This window comes from Pongo abelii, chromosome 1 (assembly GCF_028885655.2).
Source record: "Pongo abelii isolate AG06213 chromosome 1, NHGRI_mPonAbe1-v2.0_pri, whole genome shotgun sequence".
NCBI classification, from domain to species: domain Eukaryota; kingdom Metazoa; phylum Chordata; class Mammalia; order Primates; family Hominidae; genus Pongo; species Pongo abelii.
Genome location: NC_071985.2, coordinates 77,580,826 through 77,604,566, shown reverse-complemented (window position 1 = coordinate 77,604,566; position 23,741 = coordinate 77,580,826). Strand labels below are relative to the sequence as shown.

Below are 23,741 nucleotides of genomic sequence, written 5' to 3'. Positions count from 1 at the left end.
CTTAGATGGCCCATAAAAGTTTACAAATATGTCAGTCTTTAGAAATTAAGCAATTTAAACTAATGTAGAAGAGGTTTTGGCTTATATGCATTTTCCTCAAGGGTCACCTCCACAGCCTTGGCCACCAGGAGAAATAGGATGTGGTCAGGGCATTTTCTGTGAAATGGGAAGGTTCTAACCAAAATGTTTTCTCAGCTTTACTCTTTAAGGGTAGATTATTGATCTGGAAGAGTTCTGTTTTTTTTTCTGGAAATTGAAGAACTCTTTCCTTTATTCCTCCTATTTTCAGACCACATATGTTCTGGCAGTGGAATAAAACATTCAAAATGAAGGTTTTATCAAAAATCCATGAAAACAACACTAATCAAAAAGAGATTGAAAATTAGTAGTCTTTCGACCAATCATCTCACATTGCTAGAAAGTGGCCTGATCACCAGGTTAACAGGTACTAGATTCAAGAGATCACCTGTGTTTAAAAATATATAAAGAGGCCGGTGTGGTGGCTCACACCTGTAATCCCAGCACTTTGGGAGGCTGAGGCGGGCAGATCGCCTGAGGTCAGGAGTTTTAGACCAGCCTGGCCAACATGGTGAAACCCCATCTCTACTGAAAATATAAAAATTAGCCAGGTGTGGTGGTGTGTGCCTGTAATCCCAGCTACTCAGGAGGCTGAGGCAGGAGAACCGCTTGAACCCAGGAGGCAGAGGTTGCAGTGAGCCGAGATCGCACCACTGCACTCCAGCCTGGGCAACAAGCACAAAAACTCCATCTCAATAATAATAATAAATAAATAAAAATAAAAATGTATAAAGACACATTTCTTTCTACCAAGCCCTAGCCAATTAACTAATGTGTTTTCTTGTTTCTTCCAATCAGAATGAGTTTTCATCAACCCAAATTCCAGACTACACCTGAGCCTTTCCATGATGACATCCCAACAGGTTTGCTTTCTTTTAGAGTACTTATAGTGTGAAACATACTAGAAAACAATGCCATAGAATGAAAGTCTAATCCCTAAAATAATTTCTAAATTTCCTGAGCAAATCCTCACTTTCTATCCCTTTCTCTTTCATGTATTGTCTTTTGACCTGCTGGGATTGGTTCACAGCCCTTCTTTCACTCCAGCACCACCTGTGCCCTCCTCAGGCCTCACTTGCCCTTATCCATGTCGTGTTCCTTCCCAGGATCTGTCCACAACATACGGCTGAAGACTTTCCATGGAGATGGGGCACAAACAAAATAAAAGTTCCCCTATTGGCAGTCCTGATGGTATCAATCAAAATGGGAAGGGAACTGCATCTCTATACCCTCAGAGTGGCCTCACCAAGGCCCTGAACCTTTCACTCCACCAGCTCCCTAAAATACCTGCCTTCTCCCAGCAGCTGCCTGTGCTATTCTTATCTTCACTTGCTGTTGATAGAAACAAGGAAAGCAGCTCTATTTCAGGCTTCAGCATTGACCTAAGTCTCAGCTTTAGTTAAGGCAACACTGGGCTGGTGAAGATGGAGTGAGCCATTATTTGGGGTAATATAATTCAAGGGCTTACTGCAGCACAGGCTGTTACTTTAGTGACTTTGTCCATTTTCTCATTTGCTCTCATATGAACTGAAGCCACTTGAATTTTTCTCTCATTTGATACATACAGTAAAGAAAATCAGGATAACTTTCCTCACTCTATACATATGGAAAAATCTTTTATCTTAAGAGGTTGCAGGGGAACTAGAGCCAGAACTGAAAAGATATCTAGAAAGGAAATTGGAGGATTGAAGGGATGTCTTGAGGGGATGCCAAAAGGGAGGACCAGAAACTCAGGTTACAGCCGAGGTTTGGGGATATCCACTCGAGTGGAGTGAAAGTCTTCCAGTCCTAATGAATCGCTTCTTATGTATCCCAAAATATTGGCCTAGTTCATGGCTCTCATTTAGCCAAAGTGGAACCAAGAGCCTGGAGCTAAGAGTACCTACCCAACAAAAGCTACCCAATCTGCTGTTCCCTGGCCTATGACCGCCTCATTCTTTTGAAGCCAAGAGAACATGGGTGATAGGCATATGCAGTTGATTTCATAGTTATCTGTGCCAGCCACACACTCATTCTGAGTTTCCTTTGGACCTGGATTTTTTTCAGACCTGCCTTGCAAAGGAATGAATCACACACACACACACACACACACACACACACACATCATTGTGTGCCTTTCCCTCAGCAAGAATATATTTTTTGGTCCTAGAGAACAATGTAACAAGATGCCTTTCATCAATTTATTATCTCTGGGAGTATACTTCTATTAGCAATTTAAGAACTAGATTTTGTGTGCGCAGGAACAGCATGTTATGTTCTTGGACAGCCCTGATTCTTGTCCATAGAGTTCATCCTAGAATAGTAATCTTAGAGGTGGGACTACAGGGAGAGTAGTTGTAAAACTGGCTAGGAGCTGAAGCTTGGTAGATCTACTGTTTATTATAGTCATGACCCTTCTGAGCTGACTTTGCTCTTATATGTGCTCTTAGAGGTCATGAAAAAGGTACTAGCCTAGAAGCGATGAGACCTCGGTAGGAATCCTAGTCTTGCTGTATAGGGTTGGCCTTTATGTTCCCACCTGTAAAACCAGAGTAGCATGTTGTCCCACTGAAAGCTAGACCTTCAGCACAAGTGGCCTTCACCTTTGACTGACCCAGGAAAACTGCTGACACCGCCCCAGCCCTGCTGGTTTATAGAGCTTAGACATGTCCATACTGTGGTACTTGCTGCTTATTGCTGAAGCCACCTTCCACCTGTGCTGTGTTCCCTGTGGATTGCTACAAATACCAAGTGACTGACTCATCCCAGTGAACAACATTACCGCCAATGACTGTCTAACTCAACTGTTGGTCACAATGATTGCTAGCATTTTTTCTGGATTCTGCTTATCCTTACATATTATCAATAATTCTTAATGACAACTAAGGAAATAGAAAGAACTTATCTTTTCAAGTGATGGAGATTCCTTCATGAATCTTTGACCTGATCCCAGAATCCCATGACACCCATGGACTCTTAATCTCAATAAACATTAGTACAGATGCTAACCACCTGATATGGGCCTACCACCTGGCACAGTGGTATGATATGGCACAAAGAGCACTGGGCTAGGATTAAGGATATCTGGGTTCTGGTTCTTAGTCCATTAGTGTCTGTGACCTTGAACTGCTGTTTCCTCTTCATTACAGTGATGAGACTGAACTGGATCCAAGGTCTGTGATCCTGTAATGTCTCTATCTCTCATTCAGTTGGACTTTGTTCTCTGGAGCTTGTTCCAGAGAATTCAGAGTTCCAATTCTCTTAGTCACTCAGCGATTCCCAATGGGAAGATGTTATTTCATGCACTGGTTTACCACCATTCAAGTAATCTGTCTTCTGGAAAAATTGAATATTAACCAACTTTTAATGAATCATTTTGAAGAAGAGGTAGGGTAAGGATTTTAAATAGCCCTAAAATAAATTATTTCACAAAATTCAGATTTCTTTTGAAACAAAAGTACTTTCTGTCCCTACTGTAGCCTTTTTATAAGATGTTTATTTCTTATTTTTATTTTTTTAAAGAACAGAACTATATATGTTTCCCTGAAAAGTCTCCTGAGAATTGAATCCTCTTTTCTCTTTCACTCATATTACAACACCAGACATGTTTTATCTTCATTTTTAATTTAATTGGTGATGATGTCTAATACTTGAGTTTTGTTTCTGGATACTCCTTTTGGCCTCATTGACCAGATTTGTAAAAGTTTAAACGTTATGAGGGGAAAAGGCAATTTCATTAAAAGAAATTCTTAGGTGAACTTTTTGTTCCATTTTCTTAAGAAAAATAAAAGGTGGATTTGAAAAACAAATTATTAGGTGAATTTTAAATCTGTTTTATAAGGTTGAAGAAGTCTTTGTTGGCCTGTGGTTATTTTGAGCTTCTTTAAGAATAGAATCTAAATAGTCCTTATCCTTCTTTCCTTCTTGTACTGTCATCCAGAAAGCATTCACTACAGACTGCCCATTCTGGGCCCCAGGACAGCTGTCTTCCACGGATTACTGACAGAGGCCTACAAAACTCTAAAAGAGAGACAACGTTCTTCCTTGCCCAGAAAGGAACCAATAGGCAAGACAATGAGGCAGTGAGCGGTAGGAGCTCATCACCTCCCAGACTCCCAGAGAGAAAATAACCTCACCAAGCCAATCTTTGACAGTGGCACCTTCTCAAAATTTTCTCTCCTCTCCCAAAAGATGATTTAATTTTGCCTTCCTAAGATTGCTGGTATTCTAGCTCTTACCTCTATCTTCTCTCTCACGTCTCCTAAAGACAAAATGGTTTAATTTACATGATTATAAAGATCTGTTGATGAAAATGGAACATGGTAACTGTCTCTCATTTTATTTTGTTAAAGGTTCCTCTCTACATTAAAGTGGAGAATATCTTTCTGTTTCTAAGTCACAAGTTTTCTGTAAAAGTTATTTCAGCTCTTTCTTCAGGACAGGGGCCAGAGATGGCTCCATGAAATCCCTCATGAATTCAGCTTATTAAGGATAAAGGAATAGGCTAGGTGTGGTAGCTTACACCTGTAATCCCAGCACTTTGGGGGGCCAAGGTGGGTGGACAAAGTGTTTAATTTACATGATTATAAAGATCTGTTGATGAAAATGGAGTATGGTAACTGTCTTTCATTTTATTTTGTTAAAGGTTCCTCTCTATGTTAAAGTGGAAAACATCCTTCTGTTTTTAAGTCACAAGTTTTCTATGAAAGTTATTTCAGCTCTTTCTTCAGGACAGGGGCCAGAGATGGCCCCATGAAATCCCTCATGAATTCAGCTTATTAAGAATAAAGGAATAGGCTAGGTGCGGTAGCTCACACCTGTAATCCCAGCACTTTGGGAGGCCAAGGCGGGTGGATCACCTGAAGTCAAGTGTTCAAGACCAGCCTGGTCAACATGGCAAAAACCTGTCTCTACTAAAAATACAAAAAATAGCCGGGCGTGGCTGGTAGCAGGTGCCTGTAATCCTAGCTACTCAGGAGGCTGAGTCAGGAGAATCACTTGAACCCAGAAGACAGAGGTTGCAGTGAGCCAAGATCACACCACTGCACTCCAGCCTGGGCAACAGAGTGAGACTCCATCTAAAATAAAATAAAATAAAATAAAACAAAATAAAAATATAAAAAAGAATAAAGATGTGGGGCTGGGCACAGTGGCTCAAGCCTGTAGTTCCAGTGCTTTGGGAGGCTGAGGCAGGAGGATCACTTGAGGTCAAGAGTTTAAGACCAGCCTGGGCAACAAAGGGAGACCCCTATGTCTACAAAAGTAAATAATAAAAAAATAAAAAGAATAAAGGAGAAAAAGAGAAGTTGCCCTCTAGCCTTATCTCTGTTGGTTAACTCTGGTAGATGACAGAGGATATTGTGATGCAATGACTGGAAAATGGCAAGGCATTCGTTGTTGCAACCCTGAAGCTCAGGAACTGTGCCTTGCCTTGCCCTTCTCACGTCACTTCCTTTAGTGCCTCTCATATGTTAGAAGTTCAGCTAATCCTTGCTTAATAAAAACCATACCTAGTGCGTGTATTATGTAGTTTGATTACTTTGGTTGGAAGATGTATGCATCCAGATTTGTCCCAATCTGTGTGTCCATCTGCAGTGTGAGGGAGACAAAAGAAAACTCTAGGCTGGCAAATATTATATTTATAGGCACATATGCTTCATGTCCAGCTTATTGGGGGGGGGGGGTTATATATATAAAAAGAACACCTCTGTTATTTAAGAAGCAATGGTCTTGTCATATCTCAAGATCCTGACTAACTGGAAACTGGATCAACATGTGAGAACCAACCTCTGCCTGATTGTATTTGAAGAATGCTAAAAGTATCATCAGACTTTGAACACCTACTGTTGACTTTTCTCTAATACCTCTGTTGAGTGACTAGATTAACCAGATAAGTGAGTAAAAACATCCTGACATCCCTTTCCCTAGAGGGCTGGAGACACAAGGGTACATCATGGAGACTGGGAATTCACATAGTCTGGGGACCCCTGGGAGTCTCTGAAGCCTTTCCAGAGTGTCTGTGACTTTCCTTGAAGAATGGACTTCAAAAATCTCAAACAAATGGCCTTGTCCTTAAATTGGCCTCACTTCTTGCACAAGAAAAAACAAAAACAAAAACAAAAACAGAAAAATTTGCTTGGTTGTCCTGAATTCCTGGTAGGCTATGATATGATTCTTGGTTTCAGTTCAATTGGAGTTTAAGAACTCCAAAAACAGTGCCCTTGAATTCTGATCCCATTTCAGACAGTTGTCAAAGGAGAGACACATCACAGGTAACAATGTTTCCTTCTTTTGTTGTTGTTGCAGATTAATATATCCAGTGAAAAGACTGGGTGTAACTGTACCCATGCATTATAGAGAATACATGCCCCATTTGCAATTATCTGGAGCTTTTGAGGTAATCAGAATACTATGTGGCTAGTCAGATAGAATGCTTCCTAAATATGGTCAAGATGGCTTCATCCATAGTACTGGGACATTTCCAAAATCTTGTAAAATAAAAAATAATAATATCATGTTGTTCGGTAGTATGATGACAGAAAAGGATGATCTATATCAATGGTTCTTAAACTTTTGGTCTTAGGAAATTTTACACTCTGAAACATTGAAAACACTAAAGAACTATTTATTATATTAGAAATTAAAATGGAGAAACCTTTTAAATACTTCCAATCAGCTGTCAGAGTGATGACATTATCACATGTCATGTAGCCTCTGGAAAACTCCACTATACTTAGAAAGTTTTCCAGAGGCTACTTGAGGCTTCTTGAGAAGAAGGATAAGAAAGGAAAATAACATCTTAGTATTATCATGCAAACAATTGTAACTCACAGACACTCTGGAAGGGCTTCAGAGACTCCCAGGGGTCCCCAGACTATGTGAATTTCCAGTCTACATGATGTATCCTTGTGTCTCTAGCCTTCTAGGGAAAGGGATGCCAGGATGTTTTTACTCACTAATCTGGTTAATCTAGTCACTCGACAGAGGTATTAGAGAAAAGTCGACAGCAGGTTTTCAACGTCTGATGATACTTTTTAGCATCATTTACCTCCCTTTGCTCAGATTGTCTACTTAAAAACTTTATAAACTTCATTTGGTTTCTCAAATAGAGTGGGTTGACCAGTTAGCACAAGAAGTCTAGTTCCCTTTGAAATCTCATTTCTCTATGTGAATGATTGTTAATTTGCTTGGACTAGTGTGAACTCATTTCCCAGAATCTGAGGTCTAAACCTGGACCTAGTGTGGCCTCAGCACACTAGTAATACTCCATCTGCAGCTTTGTTGAATAGTTAGCCAGCTGGTGGACTTCCTTTTCAGTTTACTCCTACAACAAAATCCTGAGAGTAATAGGACTGAGGGAACAATTTCCTAAATTGGGAAGTCCAACTCTGACATACCCCTCCACAGGACTAACCCAATGCTATCATTTCAATTTAAGCTTGCAAAGAGATTTGCATATATGCTGTGTGATTTTTCTCTACCAGTAGTATTATTTAAAATAAATCTTCTTACTCACACCAACTTTGCTTCTATTTTTCCTGTGGGAGTCAAAGTTTTGACTCTGCCATCCCTCTTAGCCCAATCTTTCCTGCACTGAGTTGGATCCTTAGAGGTTATAACTTGAGCTTGTCAGTTATTTTACCTGCTGCATGTTTTTAAGCGTCATCCAAAAGATCTCTCATAAATGGGCCATGGTAATTTCTTCACTATGAAAATCTACTGATTATGTTATTCTTAGTTCAAAGTAATATACATTTCAGATTAATTTTGCAAAATGGATAATCTTGGGTAGATTTTTGTTGTTGTTTTAAGGTAAAGCCTGCTTTTGCTGTTTTTTTTTTTTAAGCAATGACTCTTATTATAATAAAAGTCCACTGACATGAGTCAGATATACTCTTTCATCTTTCCTCACCCTAACAGGGAATTTTAAAAAACCAATCAATCTACAAAATTTTTTTATTGCCAGGAATGGAGAGAAATGCTGTATTTGGGAAAAGCCATGCTGTAGCTTTTAAAAACAAATATTTAACTCATTGTCACATCTAGTTCCCAGTTTAACCTTGGGAAATCCTACAGGCCTCTACTGCCATGTGCTGTGTTCAGGGTCACTTGTATTTTCCCTTCCCCAAACTGTCAAAGCTCAGGGGAGACCTGTCAGGAGCCATCACCTCCCAGCCCTTGTGGTAGAACACATTGGAGCTGCCCATTGTTCTGAACATGTCTAAGAATACATAACTTCAAGTAGCCTAAGTGTAACAAGTTTAATAACTGCCTTGTGTCCTCCTAAGGAAAGCCCTATTTAGAATGTCCCATTTGGGTGTAGTTACTCAGGCTGAGGGAGGTTAGGGATGAGAAAGGCATTACTGAACAGAGTATGAAAGAGTTTCAAGAAGAAGAGGAAGCATGGGTCTTGTTTCTATAAATAAACCTATAAATTCTGAAGAGTCAAGATGAAATTAGAAAATTTAGAAATGGATAAAATTTAAGTAACCCTTAGAGAAAACAGGGATGATCAATTCTGTTTCAACCATCTCCCTTTCAAAAACATCTTAATTTAGCACTTTATTAAATATTATACCTGTTTAATACACGTAATTCTTGTCTCTCTAGAAAAATGTATAACTTAATGAGGACAAGAACAATATCTCATGCTGACACCATATCCCTGCAGGAGCTACCCTGAACACACTTGAGAGATATTTCAAATGAAAAAAAAAAATCTATTCCTAAGCTTACCAAGCCATATGGAAAAAAAAAAATGAAGTAAAATCCCTGAATTTGGGACAGCAAGGCTGTAAAAGGTTTAGGTATTAGGATCCTGCCTTTGAGGAGCTAATAGTTTCAATTGTAGAATAAGATATACACACAAACATGCACACAAGTGAACACATGTGCAGGTCAGTATGCAAATAGGCATGAGTTATAAACAGAAACACTCAGTGATTGCAGCAAAAAAGCTCTCCATATCACCAACCATCCAGCTCTCTAGACAGGAACAAAGAGGAAGTTGTGTGAATATCTCAAGAAAGTGGTCAGAAGGGGGAAATAGCCATATTCACCCACATGGGAAGTTATCGCTTGTTCTTTGCAAAGTCTTTGGCAAGACATTTAACTGTCTGGCCAACGAAATGCAGAATAGTGGAATCAGGTACCAGCAGATGTCTGCTGTTTCAAGGAAAACTTGTTTTTAAACCTCTTGGGATTGTCCTCCACTCAGTCTGTGTAGTGGGGATCATCCTGTAGGGATGTCACATAGCCAGAGTCAGGAAGGCCTTTCTTCCTGGATTCTCACATTGAGAAAGATGCATGAAGAGTAAGATATGCATAAAAACAACAAGAAAGACATTTGGTAACATTAATTGGCTCCAAGGCATGGAACTGTGTGGCTGGAGGACAGAAATTGGCCAAGAAAGAGGATTTTTCAGACTACACCCATATTTGCTCTTAATTTTGAACCATGTGAATGTTTCACTGACTCAAAAATAGAACAAGATGAAACAAACAAAAAAATCTTTTTAAAATTGCCAGAGGGCTAATCTAGGTGATAAGCTATTAACATAACTGTTTGTCTTCCTGATACTCAAACAACATAGTCCTTGAATACTTACAAGGTTTGGACAACTTTCCAGTTTAAAGAACAAACTTTATCTCTGGCCCTGGGAAGTTTTGCCACTGAGAGGCTTCTACTGGCAAATAGTAACATTTATGTAGCATTTTAAACTTTTCAAAGCACTTTCACTTGTTTTTCCTTTCTGTTTGCATTAAATTTACCATTGTTCTCCCCATTTAAAAAAAGCAACAATGTTTCATACAGTGCTATCTATTTAGCAAATGCAATTCTTTCCTGGGGCACTTTTACCAAAAAAAAAAAAAAAAATCTTTTTTTTTTTTTTCTTAAGATCCCAGGTTATTTGGGCAGTATGACATGGACCCAGTCATTCTCTCTGGATCCACCCCAGTGCCACTCAAATTACAGCACCTAGAGAGTAGAATCTAAAATTCTACTAATGCCCTGGCCAAATGTGGCTATGAGAATCTTAACCTCTCTTGTTCTGGATTTCCTACTGCCTGAAAAACAGACTATTATGGCTTTAGTCTTCTTAGCAGCTAAGTTACATTCATTCTTTCACACTGACTTGCTACCAGCTAAAGACTTTTTGTCCTTCTAGTGAGAATTACTGTTCTGACAGCTTTCTTTAGGCTGCTACTTTTTTTTTACACCTATATGCATGCCCCTATATTATTTCTTATTAGGGTTTATTCCAGCTAGCTTCCAGCCAGTTACCATCTTTCTGAATCTAGATTCCATCATTGACTAGTCCTCCCAAATTTGACAATCTGGTCTTCTTCCTCTAGGTATTTGATACAAGTGTTGAAAGGAACAGAGTCAGGAACCAGATCCCATAGAATAAATTTAGAACTCTCTCTTTAGATCAAGGATTCCCAGGGGGCTCTTCTTTATATTTTATTGTAAAAACATTCAAATATACACAGAAGTAGAAATAATAGCACAAAAACACCTATATCTCCTCCCACTGGAGTCCACAATTGTCAATATTTTTGCCACATTTCCTTCACCTATATATTGTTTTGCTGAACCATTTTAAAATAGATATCATGACATTATACCACTATATAGTTCAACTTGCAGCCCTTCAACACATAACACCATTATCTCACCTAACAAAATATGAATAATTCCTTATTGTTATATTCACTTAGTCTATATTCGAATTCCCCATTTGTCCTCAACATGACAATTACGGCAGGTTTGTTCAAAGCCAAGTCACATCAAGGGTGACATATCGCATTTTTCCTCCTTTCATCTAGAACTCCACCCCAACTTCTTTTTTCATTACATTGATCTGTTGATCTATTGAAGAGACAAAGATAATTGTTTTGCAGAAGCCAAAGACTTCTTTAAATAATATGGCTCTTCATGTTGTTCATTACAAATGCTGCTATCAAATAAAGGTCATTTATTAAATAATGTTAATTTTCCTTTTTAATAACAAATTTGTATGTAACTACCAATGAGAGATCCTGGTAAACATGAAATAGCACTCATCATTTTGGGTTGACATGATCACAAGGATAAACTCAGAATTATGATCCTTTATAATGGTATAACATTGATCAAGTTACTTAACATCTATGGGTCTTTCCTGTGTTCTATAATGAATCTATCTCAGTAATACAGTTCTTATAAGGACTGATACAATAAGCATGCAAAGTTTCTATTTAGAATCTCTGATCATAGAAGCAAACACATGTTTTCATTTAATATTTGGAAAGCTGACTTTAAACTAATATTTGTCCAATCCATGTTGTGTGCTGGTAAAGAGGGTGGTTAGTTGAGCACAATTGATTCCCCACTACCTATTCAACACTGTTAGAGAGATCACATTTCATCCTTACAATAACCCTACAAGAGAGGTATCACTATCCCTATAATATGGATGAGGAAACTGGATCTCACAAAGGTTAAATGACACACTCAGGTTCACACTAATTTGGGAATTGAACTTAGGTGTTTTTGAATACATACCTGGAGCACCTATCACTTCCCTACTCTGCCCCTCTGATTGTGAATAATACTCACTCCTTGGTCAATACAATATCTAAGATATTATATCTACCAATCACTACAACCTTGTTAGAGTTAAATTAGAAGTAGCAACTCCCTCATTGAAATCTTCTACCTTCTGAGGGATAAATCTGGCTACAAACCAAACAAAACCAAGCCTTATCTTCTGGGGTTTCCCCAGAGTGGGAAATGCCACACACTTGCTGCAGGCAGAGGCCTCTCTTCTCTCAACCTGTTAGACATTCAGGTTTACTGGAAATGTGTTATGTCTTTGGAATGGGAGGGTAGGGAGGAGCCAGAGAGAGCCAGGTCCTGGCATGAAACTTGCCCACCAGGATAGACAAGGCTTGGGAGGTGGGAGGTGGTGGGTAGGAAGGCAGACTAGGCCCAAGAGCATGTGAAAGTCTGAACATGTATGTGAACATGTGTAGCACCAGTCAGTCCTGGGGTTTTTGTCAGCCATTAGAGACCAAATATAGGGGTGTGTGTGTGTGTGTGTGTGTGTGTGTCAGAGGGTACTTGGAAGTGTCAAAGGCACTTCTTACCTGTGGTAAAGCTCAGTCACTGGACACAAAGTTCAAGGGGCTAGATTCTGTCTGGGGAAAGGAGTCTGGCCAGAGCAAAATTAGGAAGACCAGGGATTCTCAGTAGCGCCGTATCATGATTTATGGGGGAGACAGATGCAGTTAGAGATTGCATTCAATATTGAAATATTTTACATACATGTATTTTAAAACAAAATATATTTGTGTTTATAATACAAAATGATGAAAGCAAATTGGAAAAAAATCTTCTTAGCCAGGAAGATGTGCAGATGAACTCTAGCTAAAAACTGTTAGCTTTTGTGTAGTGATTTTTCAAGGGAGTTGTGAAATTTCTATGTTAAACAAAAGAGGATATTGGTTTCAACACTGAGAAATCCTTGGAGAACAGAGGGGAAAACATAAGTTTGGGGAGCAGATGTTGGTGCTAGAAGAGCAATAAGTTAGCCTGGGGCTTATCTCTATTTCATTTATTTTATTCGATAAACATTCACTGAAAAACCTACTAAGCAAGAGGCTTTGTGAAAAACCTACTAAGCAACAGGCATTGTGTTGGGTGCTGTGGGTACAACAGTGAATGTAACCATTTTCTGCCCTTGAGAAGTTTGTGATCTAATTAAGCAGTAGAGGTAGGTTAACAAAGAACAACAACAAAATCTTAGAAGTTCTATGATAGAAGTATACACAAGGCACTAAGAGGAGTCTCTGGCCCAAGTTCAAGGTGGAGAGGAGCAGAAATAATTTCTTAGACCATAAATGAATTTTAAAGAGCACTTGGCACTGGATCTAGTGCAAAGGGACAGTCTCTCTAGCAGAGTGATGAACCATAGTGACTACAAGTTTGGGCTCTGTACTCATGTTGGCTGAGTTCCATTACAGATGGCACAATCTTGGGCAAGTAACTTGCCTCTCTAGACCTTGGTTTCTTCCTCTATAACATCAAGATGGTAAGACGGTACTGCAGGGGCCAACCTCTTGGCCCTATGAAGGTTCACTGACAAATAAGCTCATAAAAGGCAGATTAATTGGAGAAAAGACATACTCATTTATTTTAAATTGTATACACAAAAGAGCCTTTGGAATGAAGACCTAAAGATATGGGAGAAATTATCCATTTTGATGCTTAGATTCAAAAAAGTATGGAGAGTTGTGTAGAAATATGATTGGACAAAAAGGCTGTGATCAAATGCTAGTAGACTGAGTGGGGAAACCCAGCAAGACCTGCCTGTCTGAATTCTTCTTGGTGTCTCTGAGCATGCACTCCCTCCTTCTGGGTATGGGGCAGGGTGTCTTTGGGGAAGGGGGGCTCTGGTTTTTATGGCTCACCATAGAGAAGAGAGATTCTAGTTTCTATGACTAGCCTCAGGGGAGAAAGGTGCTGCAAGACAGGAGGGCAGCAGAAGGTCAGAGAAAAATATTTACTTCTAATGCTGCTTCTGAGGCCTTCATTTCAGGATATTGTTTTCTGAGCCCCAGTAGTACCTATCTCACAGGGTTGCTGTGAGAAGTAAATGTAGTAATTATGTAAAGCACTTTAGCACACAACTCTCAATAAATATAAATTATTAGTTAATATAAAGTGCAATATGGTCTGATGGATCTGAAATTGTATTTGGGGGACTTTTAATTAGGGTGTTTTCTGTGTTTAGACATTCTCTTCCAATGCTGGTCTAAGGTTTTTGACTCTTCATTTGTAGAACATTACACAAGAGTCAATGAGGGCGATCTATCAAGGATTGACATATAAATTAGAAATGTGGCAGTGCTGGTTTTCAAAGGGAGTTCATGGTTAACGAAAACCTACCTTGGCCAAACCCAACATTTGCTCTCATTCATTTATGTATTTATTCTCTCAATATTTTAGTTCCTAATATATGCCAGGTAATATGATTTATGGTAACTTTACAGAGATGATTTATACATAATACTTTTCCATAGAAACTCACAGTCTTAAGAGAGAGAGAGAGAGAGAATTACAATACCACCATATGATAGTGTGATAACAGAGGTATGTGCAAAATGCTTTGGGGAACCCTCCCAAGTACTGTAATGACTAACACTGACTGCACATCTGGGAAGGTTTCCTGAAGGAGGTAACCTTCTAATTAGGTCTTTAATAAGAGTTTCCCAAGCAGATACCTGTGGGATGGGAGAATTCCAGGAAGAGGAGATTGCTTATGTAGAGAAACAAAGCATTGATCAAAAATGATGTATTCATGGCAAAAAGCATAGAAGCATTGTGTAAGATTAACAGGGGATTAGGTTAAAAAGGTAGATTATACCAGTATGATATTATGTGGCTGTGCAATACTTACTCTATAGGCTGGAGAGAACTAGAGGCATGATCAAAACAGATCTGAGAAAGAACAAACAATGGAAACCGAGTGGCAGGAGAGGAGAGATGAGATAAAAAGAAACCAGGCCTTTGCAATAATCCAGGCAAGGTTGGTAATCTTGAAAGTTTCTGGCTATATATATAGTCTGGCCATATAGAAAGAGATCAGGACTGCAGATGCATTTCTAGGAGTCATCAGGTTAAAGATGATATTTAAAGCTATACATATCAATGAGCTACCCCAAGGACATGATGTAGTGTGGGAGGAGAGGGGTACAAGTGGGCAGGCCTGGAGAATACCAGCAAAGGACAAGGTAAGAAAGAAAAGGCAGCAAATAAACTGAGAATAAATAAAAAATTGTTGTCCTAGGGAGGAAGAAGTTTACAAAGAAGTTATCAATGGTGCCAAATACTATAGGGAATTTAAATATGAAAGGAGTAAAAAGAAGTCACCAGATTCCACAATTAAAAAGTTAGGGTAGCCATAGTTAAAGTATTAGGGACCAAAGCTGGATTGCAATGAGTTGAAGAAAAAAGGCAGTTTGGTGATAAGAAAGAGAGACAAGGTTGAAGAAAAGGTATGCTTAATGAGGGAGAGACAGGAACCTATTTGAAGCCAAGCCTGTGGACACCTAAGCACTCTACTGCTTTGTTTCTGTCTATGAGCTGTTTTTTAGATTGAAAAAAAATTGTAAAACATTTTTTATGGTGTAAGGATCTCATTGGCAGGCTTTTTTAAAAACTGCACCCACGGCCGGGCGCGGTGGCTCACGCCTGTAATCCCAGCACTTTGGGAGGCCGAGGCGGGCAGATCACGAGGTCAGGAGATCCAGACCACGGTGAAACCCCGTCTCTACTAAAAATACACAAAATTAGCCTGGCCTGGTGGCGGGCGCCTGTAGTCCCAGCTACTCGGGAGGCTGAGGCAGGAGAATGGTGAGAACCCGGGAGGCGGAGCTTGCAGTGAGCTGAGATTGCGCCACTGCACTCCAGCCTGGGCGACAGAGGGAGACTCCGTCTCAAAAAAAAAAAACTGCACCCATGAGTGTTACCTGAAACCCCTCTGCTCACTCTACACTGGCTTTTCTCCCCGCCCTCAGCATATCCACACCAGAGGCTGCAGGGACTACAGGAGGAATGAAAGGAAGCCTGCTCTCCAGCTCGGGCACTCCTCCAGGATCCTATCTTCTGCCTGCTCCAGTCCTCCTCACACATCGGCTCCCCTCCTTCCTGACCCACTTGGCTTCACGACTTGGCTCCCACTTCTACTATCTCTGGAGCTTCAAACTGTTTATTTGAGCCAGGGAACAGAACCTTCTCAGCACTGCAAACTGAGGCCTGTGGTGTCATGGCCATGGCTCTGGCCCCAGGACCTGCCACACATTCATTTATTGCACATATATTTGTTAAACCCCTATTGTGAGCCAGGTACTATTATAGGCACTTGAAGACATTGGTGAAGAAGGAAACCAAAGTCCCTGTTCTTAATGGAATTTACATTTAGTAGAGGAGAAAAACAATAAACAAATGGTGGGCAAGGCCCCCAGGTGCCCTATCTTCCAGGAAAAGAACAGGAACACACTCACATTGAACGATAGTTACACTTCATAAACTCTCAGAGCCACTCCCTTTGATGTGGTTCCCTAAGACATAAAGTCTACTATTGTCACCTGTCTCCCCCAGGCATTCAGACTCCAAATGGGCATGTCATCAATCAAGTAAGATTCTTATTCTTTTCTGGCATACCACATCCCCCACATGCTAAGCTTTCCACTAATTAGCATATATTGTCCAATCTAGGAGGCCATCAGGTAAAAGATGAACCACTATTGTAGGTACTTTAAATAAACGTATGATAAGAGAAACTTAATAGGGGACCCCTACATAAAGCTGAGACACCAAAGAACTATACCCTTAATATAAAGGTAAATAAGAAATGAACTCACCTCACAGAGAGAGACAGAAAAAAAATCTTACATGTCTCAGTCTTGGCTTTAGTGTAGAGAGTGGGAAGAACATCTCATCTGGGAATTTAAACTACAAGCTGGTACTCTCACTGGTGGTCTAACTTCACACTGCTAGTGTGGCCCAAATATCCCCAGTCTCAGAATTTAATATGAAGTGGTCTCAAAGTGACTAGCAGAAGCAAAAGTAAACCCTCAGAACCAAGGTTCACAATGCCCAAAAGATGGCTCACTTACTCTGGCAATAATCAAAATTAGTCATTTTTAATACAACCAAAAGATAATAGCCATCTGACCAACTTCATTGTGTAGGGATTTAACCTATAATCTCTATTCTGTTAGTTTATTTATTTATTTATATGTTTATTTTTGAGACAGGGTCTCACTCTGTCACCAGGCTGGAGGGAAGTGGCACAGTCATGGCTCACTGCAGCCTTGAACTCCTCAGCTCGAGTGGTCCTCCTGCCTCAGCCTCCTGAGAGTTAGGACTACAGGTGTACACCACATGTCCAGCTAATTCTTTTATTTTTACTTTTTGTAGAGATGTGATCCCACTGTGTTGCCCTCCCTGGTATTCTCTGGGTTTAAATTTGAAGTGCAATACTTTGTCTATAGTGACCACTTCAAAGTTACTATTAAGATGGAGAAATTAAGGCTTATATAGCAAATTAACCACGGCACCAAGATGCTCATTTAGACAATCCTTTTTCCTGAAAAAACAGAGCTTCTCTGTGTCTGGCATCTTAGGTCATCCTTCTTGGATGGTAGCTTCTATTAAGTAGCATGCTGTCATCTATGGAAATGGGTATCAGCGCCTGGAGACATCAGTCTTAATTATTGACAAAACCTCCCTAGAGCTCCTAAGCTAATTCTGGGCTCCATAACTGGAAATGCAGATGCTGGTAAAGGGATTGAAGGGAAATATGAAACTTATTGTAAAACAAGAACTAGGTGGGAAAGGTAAAATTCTAAGTTTTTCTATCTAGAAGGAACACCAGAGACCATCTAGTCCAATTCCTCAGGCTATATGGCAGGACTATTCTATCAGATCTTTGCATGGCTCATCTTTTTGCATAACTCAGGTTTCTGTTTAAATGTCACTCCTCAGGAAAGACCCCATTGATTTTCTCATTTATAATAGCCCACCCACATCCCAAGATGCTTAATCCCTTCTTTTGTTTCTTTTAGTCAGAACAATTATCACTTTCTGAAATGGCCTGAAACTATTAGTTAATTATCAACTTGCTTTTTCTGTCTTCCCCCACTAGAAGACAGAAACCTTGCTCAGCTCTATAAACCCAGAGCTAGAATAGCATCTGGCCCCAAATGGAAACTAAAAAAAATTGTTGAGTGAGTGAATAGTGAATGAATCAGTGAAGAAAATAAGGATGATAGCCTTAATTATTTCAGTTTCAGACAAATGAAATTTAATGATGTTAGGTTTAGATTAGGTTTTTGTTTTGTTCTGTTTTTGTTTTTTGTTTTGTTTTGTTTTTTGTTTTTGTTTTTGTTTCTGAGACGGAGTCTTGCTCTGTCATCCAGGTGCATCCAGCGCGATCTCAGCTCACTGCAACCTCCGCCTCCCAGATTCAAGCAATTCTCCTGCCTCAACCTCCTGAGTAGCTGGGACTACAAGCACATGCTGCCACGCCCGGCTGATTTTGTTTTGTTTTGTTTTGTTTTGTATTTTAGTAGAGATGGGGTTTCACTGTGTTGCTCAGGCTGGTCTCAAACTCCTGAGCTGAGGCAATCCGCCCGCCTCGGCTTCCCAAAGTGCTAAGATTACAGGCGAGAGCCACTGCGCCCAGCCTAGATTAGGTTTTAAGTGATTCATTTTCTCTGAGGAGCTACCTGTAATGTTTCAGTATTACAGCCCTTACCATTGTGTCTGCTATATACAAAGTTCTCAGTAAAGGTTTGCTGGATGGAAGAATGCACATGATATACCCCTTTATAATAAGCTTCTTCAACTCTCTGGACATTGATGAGGCTTACCATTAGAGGACAATGATATATGTGATGATATTAACCAAAAAAAGGTAGAAAAATAGAAATAGATTTTAGATCATATGAAACATTGAAAGAGATGAAAGAGTTAAAAGATTTAAAATAACATTTTAAAAATGAGAAGTGGGGCCAGGTGTTGTTGCTCATGCCCGTAATCCCAGCACTTAAGGGGGTGCTGAAGTGGGAAGATCACTTGAGCCCAGGAGGTCAAGACCAGCCTGGACAACATAGGGAGACCCCCATCTCTAAAAAAAAATTAAAAATTAGCTGGGCATGGAGGTACCTGCCTGTGGCACCAGCTACTCAGGAGGCTAAGGTGGGAGGATTGCACCACTGAACTCCAGCCTGGATGACAGAGTGAGACCCTGTCTCAGAGAGAGAGACAGAGAGAGAGAAAGGAAAATCATCAATACTGGGAAAGGAAGACAGGAGAGTTTTAAAGGAAGAAGAAGGAGAGATTCAAGAAGTCATGGTTGTCTATGTTCCTCTCATTTCCTATGTTAAGTAATCAAAGGAGGTTATAAAATCTTCCTCCAGGAGGGTTTTAAAGATAAGAACACTTTTTTGTTGGCTGGTGTGCCCGTGGATCCATCCTGGAAGTGAGGAATAAACCAAATGGTTTTTCCAACATCTTCTAGACTTATGATACTCTGCATTTGGACACTGAAAAACTACTCATTCATCATTCAGCAAACATTTACAAAGTTCCTGCTATGTACCAGGAAATAGTTAGAATACTTTTGGTTCCAAGTGACAGAAATTCAATTCATACCTTAATACTTCAAGAAAAAATGGAAGTGAACTTGAAGGATCCTGCTTTTCTCCCAGAGCAACCAACCCACAAGAAGGGCAGGGATGCAGCAGACCCCATGAACCATTGCAGCCAGGGACCTAATATGGTGAGGATTCTATCTCTATCTTTTTTCTTTGTTGTCTTTAGATGTTGTCTTTTTCTTTCTCCTATTGCAGACTACTTCCTCATAGAAAAATAAGACTATGGACATCTTCCAAGATTTATGACTTACAGTTTTTGGCTGCTTGTGATCTCAAGCCCAAAGATCTAGAAGGCACCAGACCCAACTTGAAAGTGTGCCCTACCATCAAGTAATCGATTATAATCATTCAGATGGGACTAAATAAGAACTCCATAAGGACGAAATGCTGTGGAAGGAGAGACATAGTTTTCAAAGTAAGTGGGTAGGGCTGAGCAAATAATACCATATACACTCATTATGGCTTGATACTGTGTTGTACCAATACAGGTGAAACAAATATGATTAAACCTTTATATCTGTAAAATCAAGGTGTCATCAACTGGTACACTACACAAAAATGCTGTCAATGATATCCTTAGGAAGTTTGAATGCAATGGTTTGTTTAGGAACAGCTGAGATTGGCATCTCTCTTTGAGAAGACTGCCCTAATTTTCTTTGTAAAAGGCACATCCTGTCTCTCCAGTTCAGAGGGTTGACCTGTCGCTTGGGGTTAGTGATGACTACAGAAGTGAAGATGATAGTTGAGTAACTGGTTTGTCAACTCTTGGGAGTATGGAAAAGAGGTATGATACTATTGGAGATGGGCAGTATGAAGTAGGAAACAAGAGGAGTAGGTAGAGAGAAAGAGAGAAGAATAAAGAAAACAGGAGAAAGTGGTTAATGGAGTTTATGTAAAATTCACTCCAAACCTCACTTCCTCATAGTTCTCCATGTCCTCCTCCATTCAAGAGTGAGAAAGATAGGCTCTCCTGAAAAATACTGAGAGGGCAAAGCTCTTTGATCTGGGACTGTCTGATCACAGATTGTTCCTTTAGCTCCTTGGCAGTCGGCTCAGCTCTTTCCCTAGATCAGTGTCTGGTTAGAAACGGGGTATGGGACTGAATGAACTACTCACACCCTAGCTTCTTTTCCATGACAACTGATCTTCACCCATTGCATTTGAGGTCTCGTAACTCATACCTTCCCAAGGAGGAATTGGTATGTTTGGAGAAGGAATGGGGTTGGCTTGTGGTCAAAGAGCTGGGCTTTTCAGAACTCTCTAAAGGATTGACATTTTTCTTTTCTTTCTTTCTTTCTTTCTTTCTTTCTTTCTTTCTTTCTTTCTTTCTTTCTTTCTTTCTTTCTTTCTTTCTTCTTTCTTTCTTTCTCTCTTTCTCTCTCTCTTCCTTTCTTTCTTTCTCTTTCTTTCTCTCTTCTTTCTCTTTCTCTTTCTTTCTCTCTCTCCCTCCTCCTCCCTCCCTCCCTTATTTCCTTCCTTCCTTCCTTCCTTCTTTCCTTCCTTCCTTCTTTCCTTCCCTCACTTTGTTGTCCAAGCTGGAGTCTGGAGTGCAGTGGTGCAATCATAGCTCCCCAAAGCCTCCATTTTCCAGACTCAAGCAATCCTCCTACCTCAGCCTCCCTAGCACCTGGGACTACAGGTGCACACCACCACATCTGGCTAGTTTGATTTATTTTTTTTGGAGAGACAAGGTCTCGCTATGTTGCCCAGGCTGGTCTCAAACTCCTGGCTCATGCAAGCCTCCTGCCTCAGACTCCCAAAGTGCTGGGATTACAGATGTGGGCAACTGTGCCTGGCCTCGAATGATATTTCTCTTAGAGATATTTCTGTTTTCAATGCTTAAAGTAATAGTAATTCTTTACAGATGGCTTGAAAGCAAAATATTCCCATTTCCCTTTAGAAAATGGCCACAGTCCAATATCTCTCAAATAGTCCTACAACAACAACACAGGCTAAAGTATGCCTAGTCATTTGTTAGTCAAATGGGAAAGTAAGAAGAAGTGATGGATTGGTGACAAACTGGCTCAGCCAGCTGGTCCAAGTTAGGAGCCATCTTTTCTCTCCCTGGATGAGAATGGCTGTCCAAAATTGCAGGATTTCCAGGGTAGGAATGTTTTAGGATTGCTTGCAAGTCAAAGGATTCATGTGGTGAGAGTCATGGGGGAGATGGAGGTATACAGAGAAATGAAGATGACAAATACCTGCATTGAAATATTAGCGATTCTGAGAACCTCCATTAGGCCTGAAGGGAGAAACCATGACTTAATCATTTCTTTATCTCTAGTTAGCATGTTTGCTATCTCTACGTCTCTATCTCATAGCTGGCACATAATACCTGTTTCATAATATTTAGTTGATTGACTGAATAAAAGTAAGATTTGATGTTTGTGAACATATCTCAGGAGTTCTACACAATCTGGGACTTCCTAAAGGCATAAGATTTGTCCTCTATAAATGAAAGATATATTTCTTTTTTTTTTTAACTATCCCTCATTTAACTCTGATTTGATTTTTCTCAACTGGGCTCCTTGTTAACTGGGAATTTGAATCCAAAAAACTGGCTCCAAATGAGATACAGAAGATAAATTTTCTTTCTCCTAGGCTCCTAAAAGAGGAACAATTCATTCTGGGATCCAGAAACGGAACCCAGAATAGGGATTCTTACAAATTCTAAGCAAAGCTCAGAATTAAACAAAGAGAAGTGCCTTTCAGAGTTATCTTCATTGAGCAACCATGCAACTGCCTCAGAAAGGCAAAAACAAATGTCCAGTAAGTATGGAATTTTCTGCTCATTCTTTCCAATTAATAAGCCCCCTAGGCTTTACAATAAAATCTGGGGGTTTTTACAAAGTCGGATCTCTTTTTTGTACATGAGAATTGCTAGAGTATACTGGCTTAAAATTCAAAAACAATAAGGAAAAGATAAGCAATGAGAATTAGTATTTGTCACTGAGAAACAACAAGGTAAGATACATTTACAGCTTAGTGGCTAAAAGCAGGGTCGCTGGTTGCAGCCTGACTGGGTTTGTACCCTGGCCCAAACCTTACTGCTTCCTTATGGCTTTGAGCAAGGCTGTTGTGAGACTGAAATGCATTTTATCAAGAAAAGTGCTTAAAATATACCTAGAATATAAGCAGTCAATAAATATTAACTAATCATACTATTATTTTTAAAAAATGTTTTCTAAATCACAATTCTAATAAGTCCTGCTTAAAATACTTGAATAGCTGTTCATTTTCCTCCTGGATAAACTGTCCTTTAGCATGGCCTACAGGTACATTCCAGGGCTAGCCTCTGCTTACTCATCCCCTGGAACTCCTCCCAGATCAAACCCTAAGCTCCAGCTTTACTTAGAGCTCTCTGAATTGCCTTCCTCTTTTATATCTCTGTACATATTCTTCCTTCTACTTGAACTATTCTTTCCCACTCACTCACCTGGCTGATATCAATTTGTCCCTAAAATAGACCAGATATCAGCTCTTCCAGGAAGCTCCCCCTAATATAATCAGCTTGGTTTAGGGACTCTTCCCATAAGCTCTTACTTTCCCGTGATCTGCTGCATCATGTTCCTTATCATGCTCTGCTGACATACTTTCCTTCTCTTCCTCCCCCGTGGACTATGTGCTCCTTTGGGAGAAGATGTGACATCTTTTTCTCCAGTGTATCCCCAGCCTGTATCACAGAGCAGGTATTCTAAAAAGTGCTTGGAATTTAAAAAATGGCTAACTATTTAAAAGAAGGAGGCTTAAAAATGAGCAGACTTAAAAATGAGGTTTTAAAATGAATTATCCTATAAGGATCAGCAAAGGAAGAATTAAAACCCAAAAGAAAAAGAAATAAATACAGAAAAATCTGCAATTCCCCCACCTCTCAACTCACTCCTGAATCCTTACATTTGAAGCCTGGAATTCACTCCTTTTTTTTTCAGTTTCAAGTTCTGCTTAAAGACATGTCAGGAGTCACAGTCTCCAGTGACCCAGGTCTTTGATGCTGCTACCTAATCCTGCTTTATTTCCTGCAAGCAACCACAGCACCAACTCTGATCCTCAACAGGAAATTCTGAGCATTCACTGATTCAGGTCCTTTTAAGCTGATTATGGTTCTTAGCAGTAAGAGATCCAAGGCTTTCCATAATCTACCCAATGTGAAGCCTGTCTATTGAACTAGCTCAGCACCTGATTGGTAATACCCAATTGCCTTTATCTTTTCTAAGTATGATAGAGAGCTCCAGTTAATTCTTTAAACACCCTTCTTAGTGGAAATACCATCCCATCACACATTGATTCTGAAAGTGATAGCTGAGGTCATTCAGCAGATCAGTGGCAGAACAAGGAGTTCAGATTCCAGTTCCAGCCAACAGGGTAGTTCTAGGGTCATATAACCCAAGTCAGTCTCTTTTTCCCTTTGGCATTTTTCATTCTGGACACAGAGCTATGGAATTAAAAATGGGAGAGGGGGCAAGCTTAAGAGAAAG

The 23,741-nt window shown here is 39.9% G+C and overlaps 1 protein-coding gene across 3 annotated transcripts in view; it reads left to right on the top strand.

The window, feature by feature from the left end:
- C1H1orf105 (chromosome 1 C1orf105 homolog) overlaps nucleotides 1-4,375 on the top strand; it is a 48,041-nt gene extending 43,666 nt beyond the window's left edge. For all 3 annotated transcript variants that reach the window (XM_002809793.4, XM_054525428.1, XM_009240915.2), the window contains 2 exons: nucleotides 877-941; nucleotides 3,998-4,375. In XM_002809793.4, coding sequence (XP_002809839.1) covers nucleotides 877-941; nucleotides 3,998-4,143 — 211 coding nt within the window. In that variant the 3' untranslated portion in view covers nucleotides 4,144-4,375. The remainder of the gene's footprint in view (nucleotides 1-876; nucleotides 942-3,997) is intronic.
- Nucleotides 4,376-23,741: the final 19,366 nt, after the last annotated feature.